This window comes from Rousettus aegyptiacus, unplaced genomic scaffold (genome assembly GCF_014176215.1).
Source record: "Rousettus aegyptiacus isolate mRouAeg1 unplaced genomic scaffold, mRouAeg1.p scaffold_m13_p_11, whole genome shotgun sequence".
Classification (NCBI taxonomy): Eukaryota; Metazoa; Chordata; class Mammalia; order Chiroptera; family Pteropodidae; genus Rousettus; species Rousettus aegyptiacus.
Window position 1 is genome coordinate 90,395,427 of NW_023416286.1, and position 16,213 is coordinate 90,411,639.

General features: G+C 40.7%; 1 protein-coding gene across 3 annotated transcripts in view; it reads left to right on the top strand.

The window, feature by feature from the left end:
• DGKH (diacylglycerol kinase eta) overlaps positions 1-16,213 on the top strand; it is a 155,742-nt gene that overhangs the window by 80,019 nt on the left and 59,510 nt on the right. For 2 of the 3 annotated variants that reach the window (XM_016158151.2, XM_016158152.2), the window contains 6 exons: positions 3,602-3,706; positions 3,966-4,098; positions 10,067-10,173; positions 10,780-10,905; positions 13,748-13,850; positions 14,989-15,148. In XM_016158151.2, the coding sequence (XP_016013637.2) occupies positions 3,602-3,706; positions 3,966-4,098; positions 10,067-10,173; positions 10,780-10,905; positions 13,748-13,850; positions 14,989-15,148 (734 nt within the window). Of the gene's footprint in view, positions 1-1,519; positions 2,432-3,601; positions 3,707-3,965; positions 4,099-10,066; positions 10,174-10,779; positions 10,906-13,747; positions 13,851-14,988; positions 15,149-16,213 lie in introns of those variants that run through there. The other variant, XM_016158154.2, reaches the window with a different exon arrangement.

The window sequence follows — 16,213 nt, forward strand, 5'->3', positions numbered from 1 at the left end:
CCCTCGCGGGCTCTGAGTTCATCGGTATAGAGCACAGCCCCGACGCTGGGGCTTTCGAGAACCTCCCAGATGGTTCTGACGTGCGGCAGAGTTTGAGAACGGCTTTGGGACAGTGCAAAATTTTAAATGGTAAATTTCCATCCTTCTGTCAGTAAAAAATTATGTTTTATGATAGAAGGACTACGTTATTTACTTGAGAAACTGCAGACAAACCAATAAAGAATTACGATGAAAATTATCTGTAATTCCTTCACTGGACGATAAGAACCAGCATAGGATTCGGCCACGTATCTTTTTCTCCGGCAGGTGTTTACGTATTTAAAGTCTTAAGCACAATGCTGCTCTTCTCTGGAATGTCATATACTTAATGCACGTGTAATAGCGTTGCGGATGAGCCCTCACAGGCCAGTGAGTCTCACGGTGGAGCACTGTCGCCTTTCAGGGAGAGTTCAGCATGTAGGAAGCAAACTGCTTAGCCGTCTCCTCTCTGTACTCCGTCTGTTCGACACTTTCTCAGACAAGCAAGCCTTGCTTTGCTTCCCCGTCATCTCGATTATTAAGGTAGAGCCCACGTGGTTCGTACCGCTGCCAGTGCTGGGTGCGTGAGGGGACAGACAGACAGACGTGTCCGGGGCTGGGCGGAGGGCGGTGACCATAGCTTGGAAAAACTGATTACGGAAGGAAAGTCAGATGCGCCTGCAAAAAAATCACTCGGGAATGCCACCACGAACGTCGAGGTGCAGATATCTTGGTGGGTTAATGTTTCCAAGTTTTTTATTAACCAGTGACCCCCCAATGATGTTAATTAAAATTGAAAAAAAAAATAAGGATTACTTGGGAATGTTTGGGTAGCTGGAGAGAATAAAAATGGGGCTGAGATATAAGGATGGGGAGGCGGGGAGGGGCCGCTTTAGGGCGAGCGAGCTGCAGGTGCCTCGAGACATGGGAGAAATCCTGTAGTTCCGGAAGCGTCCCGGCCCCCAGCGGGCGGACTTCCCCGGAATGGCCCCCTCCCCGCATTTCCTCTCTCCTTCCATCCCTCCACCCTGCTCACTAGTCGGATGTCCTTTTGCAGTAAGAACCGGATCATTTTCAGAGTTTGCGCCTCCCCAAGTATTTTCCTGGTAAAGATTTGGACTTCAGCGGAATGGGGTTCAGTTAGGGCACCGCCGGCGCCTGTCAGTCAACTACTGTCACTCTCCTTCCCCCAAAGGGTGGAGAGGGGAGGGGACGCGAAGCCTTGGCAGCCTAGCGAGAGGTCGCCTTACAGGAGAAGGGCCGACCCGGGAGATGCTGTAGGCATGCTGGCAACATTGTCTTCCGTTAGCCCCCGACGGCTCTGGGGTGCTTGTGGGGGTGTTTCTGGGGGTGCAGCCGCACAGCCAGACACCCCTGCATCACATGAATTCTGAAGGATTTTCTTTTTTATACCCATTTTTTAAAATGTAACTTTACAATCAATAGATTTCTTAAAATTACTTGTAATTCCTTTTTTTGGCTCTTAAAAACTTTATTATTTTAAAAAATGTGTGATAATCTTTACTTGCTTACAAATTTTTGTTTAAAAGGAGAAATCGCAAATGTATACATTTTACGTCGTTGGTGTATAAGATACACGTGATTTAATATTGCTGAAATCCCTTAGAACAGGCATTATGTAGTTTCCAGAGTGACAGGAAAAATGAGAAGCTGTTCTGTCCTCCCTTCTCCCTTTTTGTTGAATTCACGATGACTTTTAAAGAATATAAAGGCATTAAATGTAGCTAAAACCATCAGGTAGCCTGCTTCACTTAGAATTAAGCAAAAACAAAATTAATAAAATAGCAAACCTGGTTTATTTACCTGAATAGTAACTTATTTCACTATAACATCATAATGAAAGACAGGAAATCCATATAGTGACATCTTGCAGTATAGCAAAACAAACAAACAAACAAACAAATGCCACAGGTGCTGTTTATTCAGGTAAATATCAGATGTATCCCTCCTGGCGAAACTGTAGTTTGCAGGGTACCATGCCAGTCGTCAGAGCCAGGAGTGTATTACGAGTTAATGGTATTGCTCTCCTGTGTTTGATGAGCTGTCTCAGAAAAACATTTTGCAGCCATAAAGCGTCCATTTGGCTCCTGAGTAATGAGGGCGGCATTGCTCTTTGCATTAACTATTTATTCAAGAAGAGAAATGACCGGCTGCTAATGAGCTTTATCCAAAGAGGGCGGTGGAAACCAGAAGGAAATGCAAAGGAGGAGCTCTGTCCAATTTCATATGCAATTAACACATACCCAGAGCTAAAGGGTTGGAGTTCCCCTTCCATGTGACTCCGGCCGGCCTTATTTAAGTGGGAGTGCCTGTCAGATGTAGTAAAGGCCCCCTGATTGAGGGAAGGATTGTGTCGCCTGAATTTATGGCTGATGAGAGGAGGCAGTGACTGGTGAGTAAGTAAGGTTGGGCTGATCTCTGTAGTTTCGAATAATGGACTTATTTTCTAAGAAGATTAGTAGTGATTGAGGCTTGCTAGTTTACTCCTTTGGGGCAAGGCCCCCTCCCTTTTTTTTTTTTTAAAGATGATTATTGCTTTTTCATGACATGGAAATCTGCTCTGTAGTACAATATGTAGATTATCACTTGATGAAATGACTTTTAACCTGAGAAAATTTATTTGCTATATCAGTACATAGTATATTACTTGGAAATAGTTTCTGGGTAGGAATGTGACATAATTCTCTTCTTCCACAAGTAAATAAGTAGTTCCTTCTTTGCGGTAAATGCTTACGATTTAGCAACTTCAGGATTACAACCAGGATATTGTAGTTACACGTCAGTAAAGGCTTCTTTCAGGTCGTTTCAGGGTCTCGCTGTGAATCACTTCTGGTGCCAGAACAGCACGAAGTTTCCATATCACCTGCTGTAAGATTCTTAATATAAATGATTTGCCTTCTTTAGTGACATGAAAAAAGATGTCACAGTTATCATTTTCTCCTTAAAACCAACTAAATGACTTCTGTGCTAATTCTTCTCTGCTCTCACTAAAAAGTGGTACAGGGGAGTTCTACACGATAGGGACAGTTTTATATATATATATAAATATCATATTAAAATAGGCAATAGAAATATGTAAACTTAACGTTATTTAATAATGATATTCTCAATGCCATTGTCGGCCAATTAGAAACTCATTTGATAGTGCTTCCTTTGATTTTCAGTTTTTAAAAACATTCCATATCGATAGCTATGTATTAATTCTAAGCTTACTGTGAATTATTTTGTATATTTAAAATCAGTTTTCAAGGTGCGTGTTACGAAATAGGAATACATCATTCATTTGGGCTCACAGCCTTTGGTAAAGGACTGAAAACCCCGATAAGCGCGGGGCGACGAGATCAAAGACAACAAAAGGTCCCTTAGAGTTTTCCTTTCCCTAGACCACACCACATTACCCTCAGAGAACTAAACTCACTTAAGTTGCAGAGACTCTTATTTTCTTCACCAAGGAAATGAGGACTCAGATTAGACATGGAAGTAAACCCTGTGAGATGCTCGGTTTTGCCCTCGTCTCCCTCTTTGGCCATTACCGATCATCAGCGTGACTCGTCCTTTGCAGATCATCACCCCGTTCAGAAGGCTGATGCTGTGCGCCGAGAGCCGGAAGGACATGGAGGACTGGATCAGCTCCCTGAAGTCCGTGCAGACCAGGGAGCCTTACGAGGTGAAGTAGCGTCTCCTCTGAGCCCCGTGTTCGCAGAGAACCAGTGTGAGCCCGGGAGCTGGAGCTCTGCCCTGCAGAAGAGAGTGTGTGCGGATTCAGCCGCTGGTTCAAACCTGGTGGTGCCTTTTTTTTTTTTTTTCTTTTTGACTTAAGGCAAAGGGTTTTAGTTTTAAAAACGACGGCTTTGCGGTTTTCATCACAACCAGTCCGCCATCCAGCCCTCTCGCTGGGCAAACCTGTGCTCACGTCTCCTTTGCAGGTGGCCCAGTTTACCGTGGAGCACTTCTCAGGGATGCACAACTGGTACGCCTGCTCCCACGCCCGCCCCACCTTCTGTAACGTGTGCCGCGAGAGTCTGTCCGGAGTCACCTCCCACGGCCTGTCCTGTGAAGGTACGGTAACATCGAGCACATGTCCCGCCTCGACACCCGCCACACTCTCAACACGCCGCTGCTGGCACCGCAGAGAAACTCCGCCCCTCCCCCCCCCCCCCCCCCCGGGGAAACAGTCCCCTCGGTGGAAGCCAGGGCTGGGGGCGTCTCGGCGAGAACCGGGCTTAGGTTTTACTGGGGCTTCGCGAGGAGCTCAGCCCGCGTAGGACTCTCTGGAGAAACATCTGAGCTCTGGAAAAGATAATGTGAAACCACTTGAAAGGAGTATAAATCGAAAGGTAGCATTTCACTCTTGAAGAACTAGTAACTAGTGGGGAAAAATATTCTTTAGGCTTTGTATGTCATTCTGCTTTTCTCGTATTTTCCTGTCCTGATTGATTATGGGGAACGAAACTTTCTGTGGGGACAGTATTAATTCTTTGGCAGAATTTTCCATTGTTGCTTATGTTGCATTGTTTTAAACGTTTTCTTTGACTTATGTTTAATTTAAACTGATGCCATCCCTTTAATTTCTTTAAAGTTTTCTAATAATAAGACCCATTCTGTTGTTTTCATTATAGGATGTGTGGGTTATCTTTAAACTTAAGAGCAGTGATCACCAAAAGAAAATACATTAATAACTACCAAGAGAAAACTCATAACTTCTTTAGCTTAATTTCATACCTCAGTGGTCACATAACGAACAGTATGTGACTTTTTAGGCTCTATATAATTCTATTACTGGCTTTTTTTCTCTAATATAAAAAAACTCTTAAGGAGTTTTGAATATAGCTTTATTATGATTAAATAATAAAATAGAAACAGTGTCATAGTTTTACTTCATTTTAAATGGTAAGGTCTGAGATTTAAGAGCAGAGCTGTACATTAAACCCTCACTTCCGGATTGCCAACTGAGACCAGGGGGCGTGGTGAACTCTTTCAGGGCTATTTCCTCCTCTGTAAAATGGGGATAATAGTCATTTACATCTCGCAGAACACTGTGGACATTAGGTGGGGGAGTGCATACAGTTAAACTGCTTTTCTAGCCAGGTAAATTGTAGAAATTTTCACTGTGCTCTCTAAGAAATTTATCAAGTTAATAGTTACAGGGTTGCTTCATGGTCTGGTGTATTGAAATTCAGGAAACTGAACATTTGGAGGAGGCATTAAACATTATTTTTTATTTAAACAATGATTGCAAACAAAGATTTAATTGGCCTTTACGCCTCGAACCATCTGAAGGGAGACCCATGGCTCTGAGTGACTCCTGCAGGTCTGTAAGATTACGTGGTGTGATTTCGATGGTCTTTTCCCTATTACTTTCTAGTCTCTCTTTCAAAAAATGCTAAAAATGATCGGATATATGGTACCCTTCTGACTTGAGAGTTATACGCTATTAAATATATTCATTTAGAAATCGAGGTTAACAGTGGGATGATGGAATATTTTTCTAAGCATTTTTTTTAATAAAAATTACATCAGCTGGTGAGACTAAGACACTAAAGTCTTTAAATAAATTTATTGTTATATTATTCTGTTAATAATGACATCTTCCTGACTTTTTAAAAAAGTCTCAATTATCATCTTCTTAGAGGAATATTAAGTTAGTATTAATTTTCTCTGGTGATAAAAATTTTAAATCTGCACAATTTCGCCCCGTAGTATTTTTAGAACTGCAGCAGACGTTTTAAAAATCCCAAGGGTTTTATGAATAAATAAAAAAGTTGCCTTTTTATGAGAATGAGATTATCTAGGATATTTTTATTATAATCGAAGTTATACTTTTAGAACTTACTTCCCTCCCTTCTGTCTGCTTAATAACGCTAAAAGCATAGGATACAAAGGCTTTAAAAGTTATAACAGAGATGCAGATATAAGGAAAATTTATTCAACAGTGATGAATAACTCTTTTAGAATGGAACCCAGCTTCCGGTGTGTGAAGCCATACTAAATTTAATTGATCCTGTCTTTGTTTTTCATTTAAAACAAGGCTTTGCTGATTTGTCTTCTAGGTTTGTATTGAATAATAACCAAAATTATTATCTTAAAGCCTTGCTTACGTGACCTATATGAATAAAAAAAGAAGACAAAAGACTTTTCATAAATAATCCTCTAAATCAGTTGAGAATATAAATCATAATTTCAGAGCACAATTATTCTTCATAGTTATTTAAACAGCAATTTACCAAAAATAAATGTTAAATGGCGATTTTTTTTTTAATCAACAGCATTAAATATATCAACATGTGTACTTTTGAGTTTTTACCTTAACTACTGTTGAACATATAAAGATTCAGTGTGGTAGAGACGGAATGAATATTGCAATGAGAAATTATAGCTTTGTTACATGTCAGTATATTTTTTAAGACCTGGAGTTTCAAAATTGTCACCTAACAAAATTAAGGTTCCTGTTAATCATTTCTATTTCTTAGTGACCGTAATTACAGTCTGGTTTGTTGTTACTATTATTATTATATGTTATATTAAGCAACTTTGTGATTCTCAAAACTCCTTTCATAAAGCACTTTATTGTTACAAATTTCTGATTTTTATTTTTAATGCACTGTTTGATTTTTAATGGCAAATTTTTCAAAAAGCCATGAAATTACACTGTCACCCTCTTTTACTTCCTTCTTTGCCTCTTAGAAAACCCTTATTGCCCACTAATATCACGTCCTTATTTGTCCATAAACACACAATCCTGGGGACTATGTTTCAGATACACTCAAAAGTAGGACCACACTTTTAAGCAACAGGTAACAAGACCTGGAGACCTTAACTAACCATGGTTTTAAAATAGTCACTTGTGTTAGAGCAGTTTACTTCCTGTAGCATTCTTTCTTTATGCTATTGTTTATCAGCAATAAAACTCAATTGAAAAATTATTGTATATTTGATGAAGTTTGTGCTCAAGTCACAGCGTCATTTATCACAAAAATAGTCTGATTTTCAGGAGAGAATCTGTCAATGTACAGAAAGTTCAGGTAAATGAAACATTTTCAAGGAAAAACCTGTTTAGTTTAAGTGACCAATGGTTATTCATGACTTAAAGCTTTTTGAACATTTGGCCGTAGAAACCTTAGTTATTTTGCCTGACCCTTTGTTTACACTTTACATCAAATTAAGTTTATTTTAAAAGAATGTAACCTAGCATTTCAAGTTTATTAAGGGCTTACAGTTAGAAATTCAAAAATCATGTGAAAAGGAGCGAGCTTACATTGAGAATTTAGCAAGTTACCTTATTATATTTCCACTGAAGTGATCTCTACCTTTAAATGTTTAGCTGAGACGTCAGAAACCTATATAACATCATTATACACTAACTAGCACTTCGATAATTTGTCTCCTTAGAAGGGTAAGTAGCCAAGTTCTGATTTTCATAAGCATTGGTAACTTTTTCAAATAGTCTGTGGTTTGCTCGTTTTTCATATATGTGCTACTTCTTTCCTAGTTGTTTCCTCTTGCTTCTCTCCCTCTTTTTTCGATTAGATATTTGTATAGATTGTGTAACAATTACCAGAACAAGTCCTTAATACCCATCACCATATATAGTTACAGAAATCCTTTTTGCTAGTTATCAGAACTTTTAAGGTCTATTTTCTTAGCACCTTTCAAATACACAAGACAGTATTGTTAACTGTCATCACCATGCTGTACGTTATAGCCCAGGACTTACCTATTTTATAACCGGAAGTTCGTGCTTCTTCGCTCCTGTTTATCCATGTTGCCCACCCCCCGACCCCGCACCTCTGGCAATCACTGTCCTCTGTGTCCATGCGCTTGGTTGTTTCTTTTTGTTGTTGTTATTGTTTTTATTACATATGTAAGTGAGATCATGTGATATTTGTCTTTCTCCGTCTGACCTGTTTCGTTTAGCATATTGCCCTCAGTTGTCTCAAATGATGAAGTTTCATTCTTTTTTTATGACTGAATAATATTCCATTGTGTAGATGTACCACATTTTCTATATTCATTCATTCATTGATGGAGCTGCTTCCATATCTTGGTTATCATAAGTAATATCCTCAACATGGAGGTGCAGACATCTTTTCTAGTTAGTGTTTTTATTTTCTTCAGTTAAATACCCAGAAGTGGGATGGTCGGATCACATGGTAGTTCTATTTTTAATTTTTTGAGGAACCTCCATGCTGTTTCCCGTAGTGGCCGCACCAATTTGCATTGCCGCCCACACCGCCCCAGGGTTCCCTTTGCTCCACACCCTCACTCACACTTGTTGCTTTTTGTCTGTCTGCAAATAGCCCTTGTCTCAGACGGGAAGTGATCCCTCATCGTGGTTTTAATTTGCATTCCCCAGATGATTACTGACGCTGTGAACCTTTTCATGTACCTGTTGGCCTTCCGTGTGTCTTATTTGTGTGTCTTACCTGAAAAACTGTCTCTTAAGATCCTCCCCTCATTTTCAGTTGGATTGTTTTTTTTGTTGTCGCTATTGAGTTTTACGAGTTCTTTATATATGTCGGATCTTAACCTTTCCTTGGATATACGATCTGCATTTATTTTCTCCGAGTCAGCAGGCTGCTGTTCCATTTTTTCGGCGGTGTCGTTTGCTGTGCCGAAGCTTCATAGTTTGATGCAGCCCCCTCTTGGAGCTTAGGCCCGTGCCTTCTTCCAGTCTTACGGTTTGGGGGTCTTACATTGAAGCCTGCGATCCAGTTTGAGTTAATTTTTGTATGTGGTAGAGATTCATTCCTGTGCATGTAGCTCTTTATAGTTTTCCCAACATAATTTGTTAAAGAGACTGTCCTTTCCCTATTGTATATTCGTGGTTCCTTTGTCGTAAATTAATTGGCCCTCTCTGTATGGGTTTATGTCTGAACTTTCTGTTCTGTCCCATCAATCTATCTAGATGTCTGTTTTTATGCCAATAGATACTGTTTTGATGACTATAGCTTTGTAATACAGTTTGAAATGAGAGAGCATGATGCCTCCAACTTTGCTCTTCCTCAAGATTGCCTTGACTATTCAAGGACCTTTGTGGTTCCATATAAAAATTAGAAATAAAAATAAAAATTAGTTTGTTCTGTTATGTGAAAAATGCCATTGGAGTTTTGATAGAGATTTCATTGACTCCGTAGATTGCTGTGGGTAGTATGGGCATTTTAACCATATTATTTCTTCCGGTTTATGAGAACAAAATATCTTTTCATTTATTTGTGTCTTCTTCAGTTTATTTCATTGACGTCTTATAGTTTCTGGTGTCTCATTTCTTTTTTATAGGCTCCTTTATTATAATTTGGCTGGGGAGAATTAGTGATGCCTATAGTAGGGTTATCACTTCATCATGTCTTCCCTCTATAATGTAATCATCCCAAGATAATACTTTTAAAGAACAGCGCCATCTTTGTGACCCTTGTCAGCCTGTTTCCCATGATGCCTAGATAGTTTCTTGACAAAATTGCAATTTAAAACTTCAGATTATCTCGTTATCTTAACTGTATTTTCAGACTTTTTTATTTTAAGTATCAGAAGTATACACCTCGCTGGATTTTTCACAAGTTAAACACGTTTATGTAATCAGCACTTGGATTAAAAAATAAGATGTTACTAGCACCTCCGTATTACTGAATTTTATTTAGTTCTCTTTCCCTACCCCCTCCTTCCCTTTCTCTCTCTTTCTCTCTCTCTCTCTCTCTCTCTCTCTCTCTCATTCTCTGCGTTATATCTCGTCCTCAAAACTAATTCGTTTGTATTTGTTTCCTTTCTGTTTTCCTTGTATGACTAAGTGGAATCTCTCTGAGTAGCAATCTGTAGCTTGATGAAACTGCTTCATAAATACATAGCCATATTCGCCCTCTAGGATACCATTACTGCCATTGAAGAGTAATTTACACTTTTTTTAAAAATATTTTTTCTTCCACCCCCCCCACCCCGCCCACCACCATTTAAAATTTCATGCCGCGATTTCCTTGAATCATGGGTCCCACAGTACATCTTCATTTAGAAATGGTTACCTTTTGTCCTTTTTTAGTGTGTAAATTCAAGGCTCACAAGAGGTGCGCGGTGAGGGCCATAAACAACTGCAAGTGGACAACTCTGGCCTCCATCGGGAAGGACATCATAGAAGACGAAGACGGGGTGAGCTCCGTTCTGCCTCTCATCTCTCCCTCGCCCCTCCGGTGGGAAATCAGGGCAGAGGGTTACGTGGGGATATTTCCTATGAGTGCTAAGTGGAAGAATTTGGTTAGTTACGAGTTTTTATTTTCAACTAGATCTTCCATGGGTTCCTTCAGCTCTTACATTTTGAGGGGGATGTGATTAGGACTTCGGGGCGGTTCGTGCTGGGCTGGCGTGGTGGACCCTAACCCGATGGGCTGAGATTTTCTTTAAAGCGTAGCTCAGCTGTCGACTCAGCTGTTCAGTCCTCAGACGCGGGGGGCTCCTCTCAACAGTGCCCCCCACCTTCCAAACGTCGCCCGCCTCACACCTGTGATGACGCCTTTACCTGCCCTTCTCCTCAGCCCGACTACGAATCCTGAAGGACAGGGGTCCAGTCCTCACCTGTCTCGGTGTGGCCACCGGGTTTGGGGGGATAATAGGTGCTCAGTAAATGGGGGATGAATGGCTGCCGTGCGTGCTACACAATACTGATTCCCGAGAGTAAGAAATAATTACGTATTTCCCTAGGGCAGGAACCGTGTCGCCCACAGTCTTTAATTCGACTTTCCTGTTCCTGCCGCGCAGGTGGCCATGCCCCACCAGTGGCTCGAGGGGAACTTGCCCGTGAGTGCCAAATGTGCCGTCTGCGACAAGACCTGCGGCAGCGTCCTCCGTCTGCAGGACTGGAAATGCCTCTGGTGCAAAACGATGGTGAGAGCCCGTTCTGATGGGCGTCTTTCGGCAACGTTTTCATCCGCGTGACTTAGAGGCAAGGAATCCCTGGCCCCGCGGAGCCTGCCAGCACACGCCCGCCCGGCGTTCATCTTTTTTTTTTTTTTTCCCAAGGTGTATTCCTTCCAGCTTGGTTACTTTTTCAAATATCCTGTTTGTAACACTTGTTATTGTTACACGTTTCCTTCCTCTTCGTAAAAAAAAAAAAGACCTGTTTCCCACAGTTTTATTGTTTTTCATTATGCTTCGATCGCACTCCGTGCTTTGCTGTCTTCAGGCCAGTTTCACGACCTGCCGCACGCAGGAGGGCGCCGCAGCATTTTGACTGACATGCAAACCGTGCTGGCAGCCAGAATGCAGAGTTCAGGAGGCCATGTGCCGAGCTCTGCATTTCGGTGAACGTTTTAGAGCTTTCTTGCATCGGGTGGAGAGGAGGCAAATGCATGCAGCACGGCGCAGAGCCAGTGAGCCGTCGGTCTGTGCTGGTCCCCCCGGGAGGGCCGGGCCTCCGGACCGGACCGCGTGTGTGGACCCAGGCCAGGCCCAGGGCGGTGAGGGGCTCAGACGCAGCAGGGCGGGAGGCCGTAGTTGCAGGTGCCCCGCTCGGCACTGGGGGGCGCTCTCCAGCTGGCGACAGCCATCGCCTCTCATTGGGGCGGATTTCTTTGTCCTGTTTTGAGTCTTGGGATTTAGCTCTCCACACCCCACCCCACCCCATAAAAGGTGGAAAAACCATCACTTTTAATAAGTATGGTGTAGATCAACAAACATAAGAGACATGTTGATTTCACACGGTGGAGTCCACAGGCCACAGAGGAGCACAGGTACAATATTTCAGTCGGTCTTCCGAGGTAATCCGTGTTCCCTTTTCTTTTTTAAATCAGACGCGATTCTCTTTGTCCTCATGGTTGTGCCATTCTTCATTTAATATTCTAGCATTTAACGTGAGATACACTGTCTGTCTTTGGAATTTCGGTGTAAGCGCCACCCCTAAAGCCCCCTTTTGCCATTCCTCATTTTAAAGGCGTGATCCCTAAATAAGATTTAAAATGTTCATCTCACTTGAGATTTTTTTGGGGGGTGGGGGGCGATCAGTAGTGTGGGTGATTGCCTCTGTTTTTTCAGTCCACATTTAGCGAAGTCTAATTCTCTACTTGGAGAACGCTGGCTGCCCTTTCTAACTTTGTAAAAAGAGAGCAGACCGCGTGTGATGAGGAGTATTTTAGAAGGTATTAGTTAAGTTTTTATTTACCTGCAACATGTAGGTTTCTACTTGTATTTTTGTAGTTTTTAAACTTTACTAACTTTAAATAGTAAGAGTAAATTCGGTTTTTTACTTACCCAGTCTTCTCACTTCCACCTTTAAAATTTTAGAAGTATTATTGCAGGTTCTAGGAGGGGGCATTCTGGGATGTGTTTTCCTTTTTTTTTTTTTTCCCCTGGCAAACTTAAATATCACCCTATTATGAAGTCATTCCTGCCGCGCCCTGCGCTAGTTAGACACGTGGGTTTCCCAGCCACTGTAGCTTCGTTACATCGTCCACAGTCTGTATCCCTGATGCCATACATCATCATTTATCTGTTTACATGTTATTTTGGCTTTAAAACAGGAGTTTCTAACAGCAGGCTATTTAATATCTAAACATGGTCATCCAGGTAAAAACAAAACAGAACCAAAACCATAGTTCCACAATCCTAATAAGGCAACTTCTAATTTTTCCAGCTGTTATCTAGTTTCTGGACATGCTTTTTACCTTTTCTGTAAAAAACAGTGAAGATACAATTATACTTTTCTCATTTAACATGGATATATTTTTTATTCTTGCTCTATGAGTCTCATGTTTTTCATTCTTTTTTAAAACTGCGCATGCTTGTTTTTCTAAAAATCTCTTTGGATTAATTATTATAAATCATATTGGGAGACTATCCAGAATTAGGTCACCAGCAGAACAAGAATCGCTATTAAATTTCAGCTGTGTTCTCGAAAGTTTTGACAAATATTTAATTAAATGCCAGTTTTCCAAAAGGACTAATGAAATAACACTGTATTAAATAAGTGTTTTATGAAACATCTGCTTTTACTTGTTCGAACATTTAAGGGGTCTGGTTGTGAGTACGAAAGTCACCTGGTCCGCTTAATGAGTGAGCCTGTGCTTTTTGTTTTCAAGAGTGTCTCGAGTGACTTTGAAACTTGGTTTCTACAGAGTTAACACATTTACTGAGCGCCTGTGCTATATACATCACTTTCTGAGATGAGTGGATAATAATAGGACCTTTTCATGTCCCTTACAGGGCTGAAGTCTAGCTGAGAATATAGGCATGGATGTACTCGTAACTATAATAACATGAAAATGTCATAAAAGAGGTGTGAATAGAAATAGGCTCATTACAGAAAAATCAGATACATAACAGATTAGTTCTTTCATTACGTTCTGTAAGAGTTTTCTAAGGTAGATGTCCTCGGTGTTTTTAATGGATCGTGACATTGATGCACACTGGTCAGCATCTCTCCTTCCTCTCGCCCTTGCTCTCTCTCCTTCCCTGCCTCTGCACCCCCTTCTCTCCTCTTCCTTTCTCCTCGTCATCACCAGGCATTAATTGACTATGCACCTGAGACAGTCATGCAGGTAGGCTACACAAACCTCTAAAGTGATTGGCCCATTCCTTAGAAGCATCAGTATTGTTCCATTAAAGTAACATATGAATTACCGAACACTTGGTGATGCATTCGATCCTCGACTGTCAGTTCCTCGAATATAATTTATAACATAGCTAAATAGCGATTCATTTTTATGATTCTTAAAAGTGTGTTTGTTATTAGGTGCACACTGCCTGCAAGGATTCATATCACCCTGTATGTCCGCTGGGCCAATGTAAAGTGTCTATCATACCTCCAATTGCGCTGAACAGCACCGATTCTGACGGTATGTACCAGGCATGTAAGCACGTGCATTTCTGGGGTGCTGAATATCAAGATGTACCTTTCTTTTCCTAGAGTAAGTAGAATTGTAATCGGTTATTCTTGTCAGGTTTTTACATAATAATTCCATTTAAATTGCAGAACAGTACATTTGATTTTTAAAAGAACGTTTTAAAATAAAAGTTTAACATAGCTCTTTAACACACTGGTGAAATTTCTGTGTAGAAGAATTTCAGATTTTACATCTCAGCAAATAAGGTCATTATTCTGTACTGAAATGCAATCCAAAAGATTAATTTTTTAAAGCGTTTTTTTCCTCCATAAATGAAACTGCACATTAGCATAGCATACTTCTTATTTAGAAGTCTGTTTTCCAGTAGTTTCTTTGTAGGAATTTATATTACTATAAGTTTATTCACTTTTTCCAGACTCTTACAACTTAGCTGTGAATGCTGAAGAATCAGTTTACATTGTTGGTTTTGGAATAGCATGCTAATAACTTCCTTTAAGCAAACCATATCACAAAAGGCTTTTACCATATGCTATTAATGTTTTGCATTGATAAAGTGCCTTATGATTTTCAAACTTTTTATATAAATTATGCCACTAGGTAACCTAGATATAAGGATATAAGCCTCAAAAAATGTGATTTTTTTTTTAAAACCTGGACTTTTAAAAGCCCCCCTCCCCAACCCAGATATATCAAGATTGTATTGTTTATTAAAAATTTTAAAACATTTACTCAGGCCTCATCAAGGAGCAGTGAAAATATTTTATAATACTGAATGTGAACATATGAATTACTTGGCAAATGAGAACTTGTAGACTTTGGTTTTTCTTATGATGAAATGTCGTTAAGCAGGCGGTATATCTCAAGTTATCTGTGATTAATACTTTTACCATGTTTGGTATGCTTTCTCATTGTAGATCGCGTATCGTAAATGATAAATTTTATATTCTCAGCATGTAAATAAGAAACCTATCTCTATTTGGGGTAGGGTGGAGGCGAATGATAACTTACTGCTCAAGCAACGAACGAGGTTTTATATTTGTATGAATTTCCATTCTCGTCTCTGAACTTTTGTCAGTAGTGTAAGAGAGAAAGCTATGCGTACTGATTTTGTCCTGTGTTTTTTTTACAGGTTTCTGTAGAGCAACATTTTGCTTCTGTGTTAGTCCTCTGTTGGTTTTTGTCAATTCTAAGAGTGGAGATAATCAGGGAGTCAAGTTCCTTCGGCGATTCAAACAGTTACTAAACCCGGCTCAGGTGTTTGATTTAATGAATGGAGGTCCTTATTTAGGGTAATTGATTATTGATGAATCTTGTTTAAATGAAATGTAGCACTGAGCATGGAATATGTCTGGCTTTTCAGTTCATGAAAACTGCGGGTTCATTGAGACGTTTCTGTGTTGCCTTTCTCACCCCTCCCTTCTTTAAAGTTCCAGTTATAAACTATAACACAATCTTTCTACATAGACATATTTACATAACTTATGTGCTGAAAATTTTGAAATTCGTTGAGAAAATGTTTTAGACCATATTTTACATCGCATAAGCAAGCTCCCACAGGGTGCTTAGCCCTGAGGAAGATAAATGTGTGAATCAATGCAAAAGTTGTTTAGAAAACGATTTGCATGGAAAGCTAGTATCGACTTTTATATAATACAAACAGTCAGTTAAAATGCTTTTGCGGGTTTTTCAGTTCAGCTTTCTAGAATGTCATATAACCTAAAATCTCAAGAAAACAGTGTTTTCAGTGAGGAAAACCATGCCTTGAGGCACTTCTAGTTCGTTTCTGGCGTACGTGTTTGATTTTCCATGAGGGGGTGACGCATCTGAACCGGGGTGCCGCAGTCCCTGTATGATTTCCTTACCAAGTCAGCTTCCCTCTGGGTCCCACTGTCACCCCGAAGCACGAGCACAGAAGTAGAAACGGGGATCTGAGTTACCGGTGCCCGAAAGGGCCTTTTGTGTCTTATAATTCAGTACTATCCTGTCTTCATTTCCCTCCTTGAGCCTCTCTTCCCTGTGGGCCCCTCAGAGCCTTCCTCTTGTGTCCTTTGCCTTTGTCTTGCTGACTCTCAGGCCCTTCTGGTCCCGCGGGGGCTGGTCGTTGGCACGGGCACCAGCCCCTTCCCTCCCTGCTTGGACCTCGCTCCCTTTCCCTTGTTTGGGTCCCAGCCTTGCGTCTCTCTCTCTTCTCGCCTTTGTCTCTTCTGTCGCTGGCCATCTCCACCTTCCTCTCCGGTATGTTTGTTTTATCCTCCTTCATCGCTCTGATATCTTACCTTCTTGACATTTCTTTTCCCCACCCCGTTCTCTTAAGATTCCAGGGAACTCCCTTCGTGAAACTTCTTGCGATGGTC